This window comes from Lycium ferocissimum, chromosome 10 (assembly GCF_029784015.1).
Source record: "Lycium ferocissimum isolate CSIRO_LF1 chromosome 10, AGI_CSIRO_Lferr_CH_V1, whole genome shotgun sequence".
NCBI lineage: Eukaryota > Viridiplantae > Streptophyta > Magnoliopsida > Solanales > Solanaceae > Lycium > Lycium ferocissimum.
The window spans coordinates 22,668,700-22,683,933 of NC_081351.1; the positions used below are offsets into that span (position 1 = coordinate 22,668,700).

General features: G+C 30.1%; 1 protein-coding gene across 1 annotated transcript; it reads right to left on the reverse strand.

Moving 5' to 3' along the window:
* Positions 1-13,054: 13,054 nt before the first annotated feature.
* On the reverse strand, positions 13,055-14,157 carry LOC132035203 (transcription repressor OFP15-like). The gene has a single exon (XM_059425489.1). It carries the CDS (start codon positions 14,027-14,029, stop codon positions 13,175-13,177), a length of 855 nt encoding a protein of 284 aa, XP_059281472.1. The 5' UTR covers positions 14,030-14,157; the 3' UTR covers positions 13,055-13,174.
* Between the last annotated feature and the right edge of the window lie 1,077 nt (positions 14,158-15,234).

Sequence of the window (15,234 nt, forward strand, 5' to 3'; positions counted from 1 at the left end):
ACTAACGATATGAGGCTTTCATATTGGTTAAGCTTGGCTCTAATCTTTCATATCGACTATCTACACAAATCAAGAGAGTTAAAATGGTAAATTATTGATCAATTCGATAGTTTAGTGGTATAGATAAACCAATTTGATAGTTCAGGGATAAATGTAGATCTTTCGTTTGTTGGCATGGCTTTACTGTGATAAATACAGTCAAGTCAGATAACCGTTAGATGAAGGGGCAAATATGAGCTGAAATCAACGGTGCTGAACTTTCATGGACCAATAGGTTAATGAATGACAAACGTAGGAATACTACATTCTTCAAGGGCAAATTTAAACCTTTTCATATTATTTTAAGAAAATATTATTTACACACATATAAAAAAAAATCAGAGTGGTGTTGGATGGTGCTTCTTGTTAAAAGGTGTCTCAGCTATTGAAGACAAATATTTCGTGAATAATGTTAAGATATCGATTGGCAAATGTTACAAGAATGTTACAAGAGTCATCAGCAAGTAAACGTCAAGTAAAATGATTTAAGCCTTACGGATGCTCAATTTATGCGATACGGGCAGGGGCGGATCTAGTCATTTCTTGACACAATGTAAATGCGTTTATGCATATATTAAGTAAACGTCAAAAAATTATAAGATATATTTAGTTTTTTTTTTTTTCCGGATGATAAATTTATGCGATACCGGTGTATATACATATGACCATAATTGAGCAAGAGCGAAAGAAAAAATAATCCAAATTCATTGTCTTCGAATAGAAGAAAAGCTTAAAAGATATACAAAAAAGCTGTCCTCTATGAAAATGATATTTAATACTTGGAGCAATTGAGTTGTTATCAGATCACATTATTGGAGAACCAGGGCCCGTCTTAAAGATTTGACAAAAAATGAGAGTACAACATTTAAAAAAAAAAAAAAAAAAAAAAAAAAAAGCAATTGGGGATTCTTCGTTTGGGCTGAGCGAATACGGGTTCATACGAATTTAGTGATACTTTTTGTCAAATCCTATATATATATATATATATATATATATAGAGTAAATGTTCATAAATATTTGATGGTGAACTCGGTTATTATTGTATATTAACTTAAGATTGATGTATGAATTAAGCTTAAATGAAGAAGTAAGAATTCCTATAGTCGACCCCAGCTTATTTATGACAAAGATGTTGGTATTGTTGTTGTTATAACTTAAGATCACTATAAAAGCCTATAAATTTCAAATCCTGAATTCGCTTGTGCTTTTAGGTACATGAGAAAGTGGGAGTAGAAACTCTTATTTTGCCCAATGAGATGTAAAGTTTTGATTTAAAACATTAAGATTGAAACATAAGATGTGATTGGTGGACCTTGTATCTACTGTTGTCCAATTAGCAAGCCAGTTAAACATCCACTACAAGGATTATTCAAGTTTTTGTTTCTCCAACTTATTAGTTAAAATTCACATAAAGTGGACAAATATTTGTATTGTAGGGGTATAGTAGCAAGATAAGACACTTCTTACCTTATGAAGCAGAAAATATATTACCCCGTCATTTCTAAAACATATTACATACTAATTCTATATGTATCAGAAGAAAATATAAATAGTCATCCGGTACAAGAAAAAAAAAAAAACTTTGTCGTGATGGAATAATAAATTAAAATTTTCCATTAATTCCTCACAAAGTTTATTTACATTGATAAATTCTATTACTATAATTTTGTGACGGACTTGTCTTTCATAAATATTTGATGACAAATATATGTTTTCCTTATATAAAATCTTTAGTCGATAAGGAAATGTGCAATTGCCTTTGCCTTTCAGGGCAAAAAATCTCCAATTTAATAGTTAATACAATAACGAAAGTTTCGTAAGAGGATTGGATTAAGCTTTCTAAGAGCTTGATGTTTACAAATTAAATTAGGATCAACAGTCCAACAAAGGTGCCAACAAATGTTAACCTTAATATTTATTTATTTCTTATAAATTTTAGCCAATATGCAATGTATAATAAAGTATAATTATTGTATAATATATGAATAATCAGTATGTATATCAGTTAGGCACTTGTTATACACTGAATATATGCCAACGGCAGCTACAAATTATTACGATTAGGCGGGTATTTTTTCTTTTAGCAGACTAACTAAAAATGTTTTCTACCATATGGTTTCTCAATCTGATTCTAGTGGGCCTCTTTTTTTCCAGAAAATGTCACCAATTTCTCCTGCCTTTAATGGGTGCATTTAGGCCAAAACTGGATATTTGAAAAGAATCACACTTTGATTTTATTTTATTTTATATTTTACACAATTTTCAACACTTTAAAAGTATCACATGAAATATATGGCTGCAAGCCTGCAAACTGTAATTTAAGTGTAACAGTTTTGTGTTGGATTTGAGACTAATCATAAGTATAAAAAACTATTTAATGCTCTTATGCTCATCTAAATAATCTCAGTTGCCTAAAATATATGGTTGTAAATTATGAAGTGTAACCTTTTCTGTTGCATTCGAGACTAATTATGAGATTAATAAAACATATTGTACACAATCAACTTAAACGTCTAAGAAGTCATTTAGTTGTCCACATTATCTGGTCGATAATAATTTAATCTTAGTGGTTTAAATTTAACGTGTGAATACATAACTTTTAACCATGTTAAGTTATATATAATTGCATATATGACCTTATCCACTCTCCTCTCACCTTCAGGGGTGGATGTACAATTAAATCTATGTGATCATCGAACGCAGTAACTTTGTTTGAACTCTATATGTGTTAAGAAATATGTCAAACACATATACATATTAAACTTTGAACCTAGTAACTAAATTGATCAGTGGGTTCATGAGTAACATCACAAACTCATGAATTTTCAATCCTGAATCTGACTCTATCAGTATTCCACCCCTCCCACCCGCCCCCCACCCCCCCGCACCACCCTCAACCCAAAAGGGCTAGTAACTCAAATGATTAGTGGGTTTACTAACAATATGAATCTATAAATTTTAAATCGTGAATCTAACTCTAGTTGTCTTCTCTCCACTCCAACCCACAATGGCTAGTAACTCAAATGATTGGTAGGTTCAGTGATATCGAAATTCATAAATTTTAAATTCTGAATCTGTTTGCTACCCCACCCCCAACCCACAACCTACATACCCGACCAACCAAAAGGGTTAGAAATTAATTAAATAATCCCTAGTGTGGTCACAAGTTATTGGTTGATTCCTTGATTTTATATACTTTAGCATTCAATGCAAATTTTATAGGTAAATTCACACTCAAGAGAGAAAAGACAAGTACAAACTTGTAGCACTATTTGACAGTTCCTACATCTCAGATTGAGATTCATAAGTCTCTTTCCTTGCAAATTCCCAGAACTAGGTATTAAAGTCTTTGTTTGCTCTTATCTTCCTGAAAATATCATGGGGTTTCCATTGTTTGGAAATAACATAAATAAATGACTTTTTATTTGTTTGAAATGTCAAATATTTTAAAACATATCAATTTCCTTAAACGACTAGAGTTTTGGGAAGGGATGGAGTATAGATATTTTTTACCCTTCTCTTTCTTGCTTTGCATTAATATCAAGGGTAGAGTTAGAAGTCGACGTACAGATTTGCTGAATTCAGTAACTTTAATTCAGATTTTATATTTGGATTAAGAAATTTACTGAATATCTATAATCCAATTACTAACATATGATATCGCTATTCTAGAATTTAAAATCCATAAAGTTCAAATTCTGACTTCGCCTTTAATTAATTGTACATAGTAGTAATATGGAAGTGATGCTTAAATGCTTGAGTTATGCTTAAGCAATTAAACATGCTATGAATTCATTTTGGAGCAGATACACAATTTATTAGGCAGTAGTTTGTTCCTATTTTTAAAAGTTATGTAAATATAAATTTTTTAAAGTTCCTTTCCAGGCAACGTCAAACTCGAGTCTAAAATTTGCTCATGATATATTGCTCAACCTTACATACAAAATATTAGATTGTCACCTAACATTTGCTTTAACTCACAAAATTTTAGACAGTGGTCTGATGTTTTCTCATTAGATTTTTCATTTGTTCAAAATGGATCTTTAAATCGTGGTCTAAAAGGTCCATCAGTTACAAGAAGAATAGAAAGGTCATTTGTTAAACAATTATCCCCCAAAAGAGACAACCGATGAAAATATTCTGAATAATTATACTATTCAACAAAACTAAGTAGTTTTAATACTAACTCCTATGTATGTGTTGAGATCCACTAAATGTATACATCTAATAAGTTGTAAAGCTAGTAGAATATGTAAATTGTTTAGAAATTCAGAGGCAAGCAAGGAACCATGAACTTCAAAATCCACAGAAAATTGAATTATTAAATGATTTTTTTTTTCAAATTTGAGTATCACTCTATGAAGCAGTGTACCACTAATTGGGTCTATGATATACAGTATTATGAAGTCTGCAATGAAATTCATACAAAATTGGAATTTAAGAGACAGGATATTATTGGGCTTCAGCCCATACAAGAAAGCATTGGAAACCAACACTAAAAATAAATTAAAAAAAAAAAAAAAAAAAAAAAAAAAAAAACTGAGGGGCACCAACTTCTATACCATTTGTGTTCGGTCATTGTATTGAATCTCTAATCGTTCTTGGAAATGAAGCTCTCATTAATGGTCATTAAGAGAGAACATGACCTCGACTATTAAAATTAAAGAAATTATTTCTTGTTTTCTACATATTCATTGACAGCTTAGAGCCTGCAGATTAAAGGCCCCTGGATTTGTTCGTTTTCTGGGATCAACATTCAAATCATCTACTATTTTTTTAATGGTTTTAATCAAATTGTGGTTTGTAAAAGCATTTTGTTGAGTTTAGAGTGTTTTAATGATTTGACAAATACAATGAACCATACACTCTAGTGTTAATCCTAATCTAAGTTGGAGAAAGTTTGGCACATTATATTTCGGACAAGTTTATAATCTTTGTTTTGGACACGTGACTACATATTTATATTACGAAGGAATTTATGTGCAATTAATGTGAGAGAAAAAAATTGATAGAGTACTTACACAAGGTAATATTGTGTTCACAAAAAAGATTGAGTTAGAATAGAATTCAAACCAAGGGAAGCCATGTGTTAATTTATAAAAGCTTATAAAGCGACTCAATTTGTTTTGGTTGGAAAAATAAAATTATTGGGTAGGCCCACCCATAAGAATTTAATAGGTTCGTTAGCCCTTGATGATTTTTCACATTAATTGATGGCTTAGGTTCACAAGAGAGAAAAACGCTCTACATCCCCTAAAGAATAGCTAGGTTGTATTGGACAAAGAGAGTTAATCCGCTTTGTGAGGATTTCCGACAATCGATGAAACAAGTCGTAGTTGCTGCAGATTTGCTTTCGCTACGGAGAACCCGTAAGTCTCCTAAATTAGTATTTACGATTGAAATACTACATTGGTATTAGAGTCATAGGCTCGTGTTCTATACATATATATCGATTAAACTGTTTTTGTAAACAAATTCAGAAGAAAAATAATTCTCCTTTAACCTCCCTCTCTTATTAGTCCCAACTCCCAAGCTTGTTACCTCGTTCTTTAAAATGCCTAGTAAACACCAAATTATTTTCTTTGTTGGGCATGTTGGCTTTGGTTGATAGCAAAAAAACATATTAATTCAACTTACTTCAACATTTCCAACTTCCAACAACTTTCTGAAAGTTGTCCGAATATGAGATAAACACAAAGGCCTAAAAGTTGAAGACCTTAACCAATTACTTTAGGAGTCTGTTTATAATCAAGTTCGGTAAAAATTATAATATAAAAAATTATTAGTACAATAATTAATTAAAAAATTAAAATCAGCTACGAACTTCGTTTCTAATTGTCGCTAAAAACCTTATAGATAACAAAAATATTTGATATTGTATCGCTAATTTGTCGATAAATAGAATTTTTTTAACTTAGCTATAGAATTTGTCCGTCACTAATTCAAATTTTTGTAGTTGTGAATTAGTCATACAAGAATTGTAGTAGAGATTACGCATTTGGATCTTTAAACTAGAAATGAGTTACAGAAGGTAAAGTTTAAAAGTATGAATTTATATTTAAACTTAATAAAATTGAAAAGATGTTGATTAATTATGTGTTTGAGTAAAACACAAATAAGTAGTAATTTTTTTTTTTTTTTTTTTTTTGGTGTTTTAGTATCAATAAATGCACGTGGTGTTATTTCATGTTATATTAGGTACTACAAGATAATACACTAATTGGTTACTAAAATATATCAGAATTAGCTATGCATGATTCAAAATATTTACAAACCAAATATTGGATAAAGTATGATCAAAATTTATACCATATTATAATTTCATCTAATATATACCAAAATGAGTGCTTAACCCATGCAACTTTATATCTGATCAGTTTAGAAGCTTAATCTTTTAAATCCACAAATATTTAAAAACTGGCCATGAATTTGACAACTAAACTAAAGGTGGATTGAGGTTTTAAACTGGATATAAAGATTGTATCTTTTACAGCCACAAAATCAATGAATTTTGCTCGAATAAAAATAGAAGCAAACGACAAGCCAATAAATTAATAAAGATATATCTTGTCTTGAAATGAGACAAAAACATACTGCATAGCTTATGTAAATGCTGCTATGAAACCCCACAACCTATTTGGATGAAATAAAACCAAGATAATATATTTAATTCAACTTAGAATAAATTAAAACAAATTACTTCCACTTTGTTGATTAACGTGATACTTCACTCTAAAAAAATGGTTTACAGCACAAAGTTTAATTAGAAGGTTCGCCGCTCAGAAAAAGGATCTTGGCTCTGAGATTAAGGCCAGCATTTAATTATATTAATATTCGCAACAGCTTCATCTTTGAATAAAACTATAGTATATGATTATATAGTATACGATTTTATTTTGCAACGTTAAGTTGAATGGTTGACGATATAAGTAAATTTTTTCTTAATTTTTCTGTCTATATTGTGATATAATATAAAGCACTCGATATTTGGGAGAGAGAGAGAGCACAAATAGTGGAGCATATTATGGTAGGTTGTTTCCAAAAAAAATTGTTGGTTTTGTGGACCTTTTGGGTTTTTATGGAATCGTGTATTCATGACGGCTGATCTATTTATATATTTCTATCTACTCTACTACTTTTTTTACTATTTTAATTTATTGTTCTTGTGTACATGAGTGATTGATTATTGGCCAATCAATAATTAACTGTTAAGACAATCGCAAAGTTTAATTTATTTTAGGGCACTTTACGTATTACTACTACCCCATAATCATACGTTTGATCAAGAAATAAAAATTCTACGTGCGTAAGGCCTCGGGGCACTTTAATTAAAAGAATGGAATGAATTTGCATCATCATTATCTTCAAATAAAGTATTCTTTTATGGTAACACCATGAATGACGCATAAAAAAACGACGCCACATACACTAGCAAACTTCATAATTTACACTCAAAGGATTTCCTCTTGAAAATACTCTTTTATGAAGTTTGAACTGTGCCATTTAAAAAGTAGGAAAAATATCATGAACGTCCAAATTCTTAGAATTTGTTAAGTTTTTAATATTGAAGTGAAATAATGTTAAACAATAATTTAAATTCTATCACTGTCTCTTGAAGTTTCAACTTCTATAACTACAAGTGAAACTCCATGACTATGTTTTGAAATCTGAACAAGCCTTGCTATAAACTCTTTTTTGGTCTTATAAAAATGAATCTTCAGGACCGTGTCCTGGAGTTCAAACTTAACATTTCAAATTCTATGATTTTTCCTGAATTCCCTGTATTCTAAGTTGCGTGTTATCTCCGGAATTTTAAAGATTTGAACATTTTAGTCTAGGGGTATTATTATCCAAATGATGTTTCGTATTAAAAAGTTGCTCTAGGTTGATTATCTTTCAAATGTTGGCTAAAGTTTGATTAGCAGTTCAAAAAGTGGCTAGTGGCTATTTATCCATTTCTCTCGAATTTTGATCTCGAACCAATAATATTCAAATCGTAAATCCACCTCGCTCATTTCACATATTAGATGATCACATGAAAAATAATTTCCATTTATAAACACACACACTTTTTTTGACCCATAGTTTCACAAAAATGTTTTCCCTAGTATATATTTTGGAAAAACAACTTCACTATAAGCACATGCAGATGTAATTGGTAGTTGCTCAAATGGAACTAGTTGGACAGTTTCATGGTTTGAAAAATTAGAAATAAGAGAAGATCGTGTATATCATGAGAATATATATACATGGACCACAAACACATGGAGTTTAATCTTGTGGCAGTGACATTATCCCTTTCGATCCCATGAGATTCTTCCTCTTGCTGATTTGGATTGCGATATTGAACTCAAAATCCCATTAGCCAGTGAGGATTGAAGTGATATGGTAACCCTACCCTAAAACAACAAAAAATTCCCTCCAACATCCTGTTTTCCATTATTCATCCACCCCCCCCCCCTCCTTTTGCGGGAGGGGGCGAGGGGGATGGCAGGGGCCGAATAGGGGGCACAAGGGAGAGTTTATATAGCCGATTTCAATCCCCTCGACTTCTTTGTGTATTTACTTATTTAATTATATTTTGGATTTCTTAGTGAAAATTCTGACTCATCCGCTGGGGGAACGAATCATCAGATTCCATAGTTGAATTTTTATTTTTTTTAATTATATTAATCAAAAACTGCCTAGGCATTTTGACATGATATGATTGAAATTTTGAAAGAAAAAAAAGAGTATTTAATTTGAAGTTAAAGAAGGATATCTGAAATCTCAAATATTATTTAAGATATTCCAAATCTTATTCATGAGAAAACGGCTAAGGATAGATCATTAGAAAAAAAATATCATATAAGTGGAGAAGAAATCAAGGAGACATATCGAACATTCAAAGGGTATAATAAAAGCATGCATTACGATATTGCAACACAATATCGCGATGCATGAGTTATGTGTCATGGCCTATGATGTATGAGTTGCTCAAATATTATGTTATGACTTCGAATTGTATTAGGGACAAACTTTGATTTAATTTGGTAGAAGAGTAAAGCTAGGGACGAACTCATACTCTCGAGTCTCAAAAGTATGTGCCAATTTAAATTGGTGACAAGTCCAGAGGAAATTTCTCCGATGTAAAAAGAACTTGATATTGTAAAGTTTCATTCCTCATCTAGAAATGTTCAGATTTGAAAATGAAAATATAAGAAATATAGAGGAAGTTGAATGGCAGGTAGAATCCTCTTCAAACCAAAATCGTTGTACTACTTTTTAACTTCCAAAAACAAAACCCAATTACCAAATAAGGACATACAAAAGTGACTGTTAGATTATGAACTAAATGGCATAAATTTCACAAAAAAACCAAAATGGTATTTTTTTTTTCAAACCAAAATGGGTATTTATCTTTATGCTGGATTATTTCGGTCAAAATTTTTTATTTTTTTTTAATTTTTGCATTTCGTGAAAGGAAATGGCATTAAAATTTTTTTTTTTAATTTCGTTTTTGTTAGCCAAATTGTTCCAAAAATTTCAGGCCCAGTAATGTTGTGGTTATTCTATCAAGATTTTAATGCTAACCAAACCAAACACGTAATGTTGATAACCAAATTCATATCAACTTTTCAACATTATTATTATTAAAATTGTCTCGGCTTTACATCACGTAATGGGGGGGCTAAATTTTCATATAAAAACCATATTTGATCAGCAGATAATGTAAAAATATATTGAAAAGTTAAAAATATATATATATGCGAGGGTGTTGTACTTGTGTTTAAACTGCAATTATTTTACTGCAGACAAACTATATATATATATTTCATTCATGTACCAATGAAATAGGATGAATATATATATATTTTTGTTTCTTTTGATAGTATCCAATCTCCACATATATAAAGATTGAAATATTGTAAAAACATGAAGTAACTTTGAACTATATGTAAAGCAATTTTCTTAGAAGGACAAAAGAAGAAAAACGAAACGAGAGATAAGTAATGACGCGCCAATACGGGCTGTTGTTTCCATAAGAATAATTATGCCATGGCACCAACTAATATTTTTGTCTTTATGATCGATACGTCATTTCTAGTATTCCACTTCCTCGACGGTAGGCAAATACTTATCGCATTAGTGGGAAAATGTTATTCATCGAGATTGGATACTCATCAAAAGAAACAAAAATATATATATATATTCATCCTATGTCATTGGTACATGAATGAAATATATATATATAGTTTGTCTGTAATATGTATGGTTCTTTGTATGAATATCTCTCTACTTTTACTTAAACACAACTAAAAGTACGCCCTCCCGGCGGTACTTTTTAAACACAACTAAAAGTTTACCCTCCGCAGACTTTTTCTTTAGTTAAACACAACTAAAAGTACGGAGGGGGCAACTTTCCTCAAGATATATATTTTTTTTTTAACTTTTCAGAAACTTTTAGTAACGCCACTAAAAGTGTGTCCCATAAAACATAACTAAAAAAAAAGTATGCCCCATGCGCGTAAGTTTTAGGTATAACAAAAAGTTTGCCTTATAAGGCAAAATTTAATGGGCAAACTTTTATGCCCATTACGTGTAAAGCGAGTACAATTTTAATAATAATAATGTTGAAAAGTTGATATGAATTTGGTTATCAACATTACGTGTTTGGTTTGGTTGGCTATAATAAAATCTTATAAATACATGTATCTTTGTGTGAATAATTAAAAATAATAATCCGCAGACTTTTATTAAACACAATTAAAAGCGCCCGCTCTCCGGTACTTTTACTTAAACACAACTAAAAGCAGACTTTTAGTTGAACACAACTAAAATCTGCGGAGAAATGGACTTTCTAAATATATATATATATTTTTTTTTATTTTGGCTAACAATTTGGCTAACAAAAACGAAATTAAAAAAAAAAAAAAAATTGTCCTATTTCGTCGATCACGCAACGAAATAGGCCAAAAATATTTTTATTTTTACTTTCGTTTTTTGTATAAACGAAATTAAAAAAAAAAAAATTTTAATGCCATTTCGTTCAAACATTTCACGAAATGCACCAAAATTAAAAAAAAAAAAAAAATTTTTCGAAATAATTGTGTGTGTGTGTGTACCCATTTTTTTGAAAAAAAATAGGCATACCATTTTGGTTTTTTTGTGGCAAATTTATGCCATTTAGGCTCCGGACTCTGTTAGATTATGTGTTTTCTCAAATTTAGGTTTATGTTTGTGATTAATTTTTGCAGAGGAAAGGACCACTCCAAAAATTTCAGGCCCAGTAATGTTGTAGCTATCAAGATAATGACTTACCAATTTTTAAAAGGTGGGGCTATCATGATTTGATCAGCAGATAATGTATGTGTTGTAAACTGCAAATTTCTACAAAATCTTGGTCTCTATATTTGTGTAGATATAGAGAGTTTAACTTTTATAAAATGACGTCGTAAAAATAAATCACATTATCATATCATCTAGAAGATGCTTCTAAGTAACTGTTCATCAATAGCAAGATTAATTACTTGAAAAGTAAATAACTTATCTATCATATGTATCTTGAAAATTTCTAAACCACTATTTTCGATGTTATTGTTGTCGTTGTTGACATGTTAAAATACACGAATAATATAAAAGGTTTTTACGACATCAAGATAAATATTTAACCGCATCGAATGTTTAGATAAGTTATTAGTATTGTTTTTTTTTTTTTTTTGGTGTGTGTGTGTGTTTTTGTGTCATTGAATGGTCTTTATAGCATTTGTGTCTATCATAATTATATGACATTCATAGAACAAGTGTATAGTTGTCTATTGGACCATTGGATAACTCTTTAGTCCTCAAAAATTAAATTACCCAACCAACCACTATTTCGATTTCAGCTCTGCATTAATATAGCAGTTTTGTCACAAATTTGGTACTTTTTTTGTCTTATAAAGAAAACTAAAAGTAAAAATATTATGGATGTACATGGCAAACACTTCAAGATGTAAACTATGCACTGACCATTTTTTGGGCATACATGGTGAACAATCTAAGGTTTGAAGCATGTATGATAGATATACATATTAAAATGTTGGTTTGGTTACAATATGACTATTCAACATCAAACTCAGAGTTTTTCTTACTACATAAGCCGCTGAACGTCCCAATCTTGATTTGTCAAATTCTAACCAACTTATTAGTAGCCGAACTAAAGGTCAGTATGAGATCAAAGTAGCTTGTCATCAGTCGCTCTCTATTCAACAAAAGCAATCGATATTCTCTTACTTTTTAAGTCTGGATTTTATAAGCCCTCGATTGCATTCCTTAATAAAATTTCTCGCAAAAACATCTTATCAATATATATTGATTTGAATATATTATTAAGAATCTTCGTGTGCTCTTTTCACTATATGCAAGAGACGTCTTTTGGGCATAAGGGTAAACAATGTAAGTGTGAAGCCTGTATGATATGTACTTTAAAATGTTGGTTCGGATTCACTATGACATTCAGAATTTTGTAAGTTTAAAAAAAGGGAAAAGGTTCCATATTTTATAAAGAATTCTATTACCAGTTGAGTTTCTTTGACAATATTTCCAGCAACCATTCGCTGTTTATCAAAATTGTTTAATTTCAACCCTCAACTCCATATTTTAATTAAGTCAAATAAAGTGGAAGGGAAAAAGAAATCCCATGAGTCAAAATATTGATGCAATCTCTAATGGTGGAGTGGTAAGTATTCATCCATCCTTAATTAAAAGTTTTTTATTCGAGCATTAACTATCAAAATCACTTTTGATTAAAAAAAAAAAAAAAAAAAAATATATATATTTTACTCCTAAAGTGAGACTCCCGACGCATATCCTAATTAATCAAGCACCAAGCAGGAAGCAATACACCAAATAAAAAATCGAAAAAATACATTGATGCAACAGTATTTGATATCAATATATACTAACTTTTAATGCACTTGCTATTACATCAACAGCAAGACACATAACAAAAACAACTACTACTACTACTAACAAGAGACAAAGAAAATTAAAAGAGAGTCAACAATAACATTAATTTATAGAAAAAACCAAAAAAGAAACTACTCCACTAGCTAGTATACATATACATTTCCATATTTTTTTCAAATTTCTTAGTTCTAAATTAAAATTTCAATCAACATTTTTTTTTCTGAATAACCTCATCTTCTTCAACATCTTCTTCTAACAAAGACAAACAAGCACTAGTACTAGTAATAGATGAACTAGTAGAAGAAGAAGATGAAGAAGAACAAAATGACAATGGAGATGTGAAAGAATGGCTTTTTGTTGTTGAAGATAACAAACATGGTTCCTCATCAATAGTTGTCATTGTAGAAGCACCAACAACATTAATATTGTTCTCATGACCACTAAAAGTTGCAAGATTAACCAACAAATCAACAAAAGCACCAACAATGTAACCATGGTTACTTTTGCAATTCACCTTCAAGTAACAAGTTAGTAGCTCTTGAAGACTCTCCCAATCTTGAATCCCATTTGCTTCCACCATTTCCTCCATTGATTCTCTAAAATCAACAAAAGGATCCTTTGAATCCAATCCCATTGGAACAAAACTAATATTATTAATATTACCTTCATCAACAACATTAGTACTAGTACTGGTATTAATACTCTTGGATTCTTGATAATCAAGGATAGAACTTGTCTTTTCTGGCTCAAAAAATAGCCTCTCTTTCTCTAATCTCAGCCCTTTAATCATTGTCTCTATGCAATCTTGACCATTAATAGTTGTAGTAGTAGTAGTAGTGGAAAAACTGGTCTCATATTCAGTGTAGAACTCATCAAGACTATAGCTTGTAGTCTCATTATCATCAAGATGAAAAGTGGAGTTGAAAATGTTGTGGTGATTTTTTTCTAATCTAAAAGAGAGGGTTTTTGGTTTGCCACAAGTTGGTAATGGCCATGGCCATGGAGAAGCAGATGAAGAAGAACTTTCTGATGAGTTCTTGAAGAAAGAAGAGAGCTTCATGTTTTTCCCTTTTTTGTCTCTTTTGTTTGAATGAAATGAAAAATAATGAGGAGAGAACTAATTCTTGAAATTTGAATAGTTGGTCTGATGGTGGGTAAAAATTTATGAGACCCTTTGTTTTCTTTTTTTGTGGGGTTTTGGTTTTTTCTTCCTCTAGCTATGTATTGGGCAGTAGGGGCACATGTGCCATAATAGGTTCACTTAAATTCAGTAATATTTGTTCAAATTTGTATAAATATTAAAGAATTTGATTGTAGATTCAGTTATTATTGTATATATTAATTTGAAATCGTTATTGGAATGATTACAGAGGTAGATCCAGAATTTAAAGTTTATGAACTCCTAGAATAACTTCAAGTTAATATATTATAATAATTAGATTTACGGTCAAATATTTATAATATTTAGTGGAAAAAATTATGCATGTACATAATTTAAATTAAAGCTACTGAATTTACGTAAACTCACATATCATACTGTAAATTTGCCCGTAAGACGAACCTCTAAACTTCAAATTTTAGATCAGTTTATATTGAAGGACTTTAGGTGTCATTGTTGGTTGTGAAAGTGAGTAATGAAATTTAAGTGAGTTTTCTATTTTGTTACTATTGTGGAAGGCAATTAATGCAATGTGCTGTTGTTCAAAACATATGATTCTAAAGAAGTTGGCTCATGAAAAGAAGGGAGTTGGTGGGGTGTACTACATTTATTATTTAGATTCGCTATACTATTTTATAAGTAAAGTGAATTAAATAATACGTTATACTATTTTATAAGTAAAGTGAATTAAATACTTGTTCAGTAGGATCAGAAGGTCCCATCTAGTAATTGTATAAATAAATAATATAGTGGTACTGATATTTAATACACCAGATTCAGAGTTTTAATTGCAATAGAAATAAAAAATAAAAAATAAAAAAAGCAGGGATCAAAAGAAGTTAGGTTTAGGTGTTTGGCCATGGTTGAGATTTGAAAAAAACAATTAGTATTTAATATTAAAGTAGAAAGAGATATAAAAAAAAATTAAAGTTGTGTCAGATGTAAAATCATAATTGAAGTTTTATGAGTGAAAACTTAAGAAAATGAAAAAACTCTTTAAATTTGTTTTTCAAACTTCAAATTGTATATATATAAAAAATTAAAGTTGTGTTAGATGTAAAATCATAATTGAAGTTTTACGAGTGAAAACTTAAGAAAATGAAAAA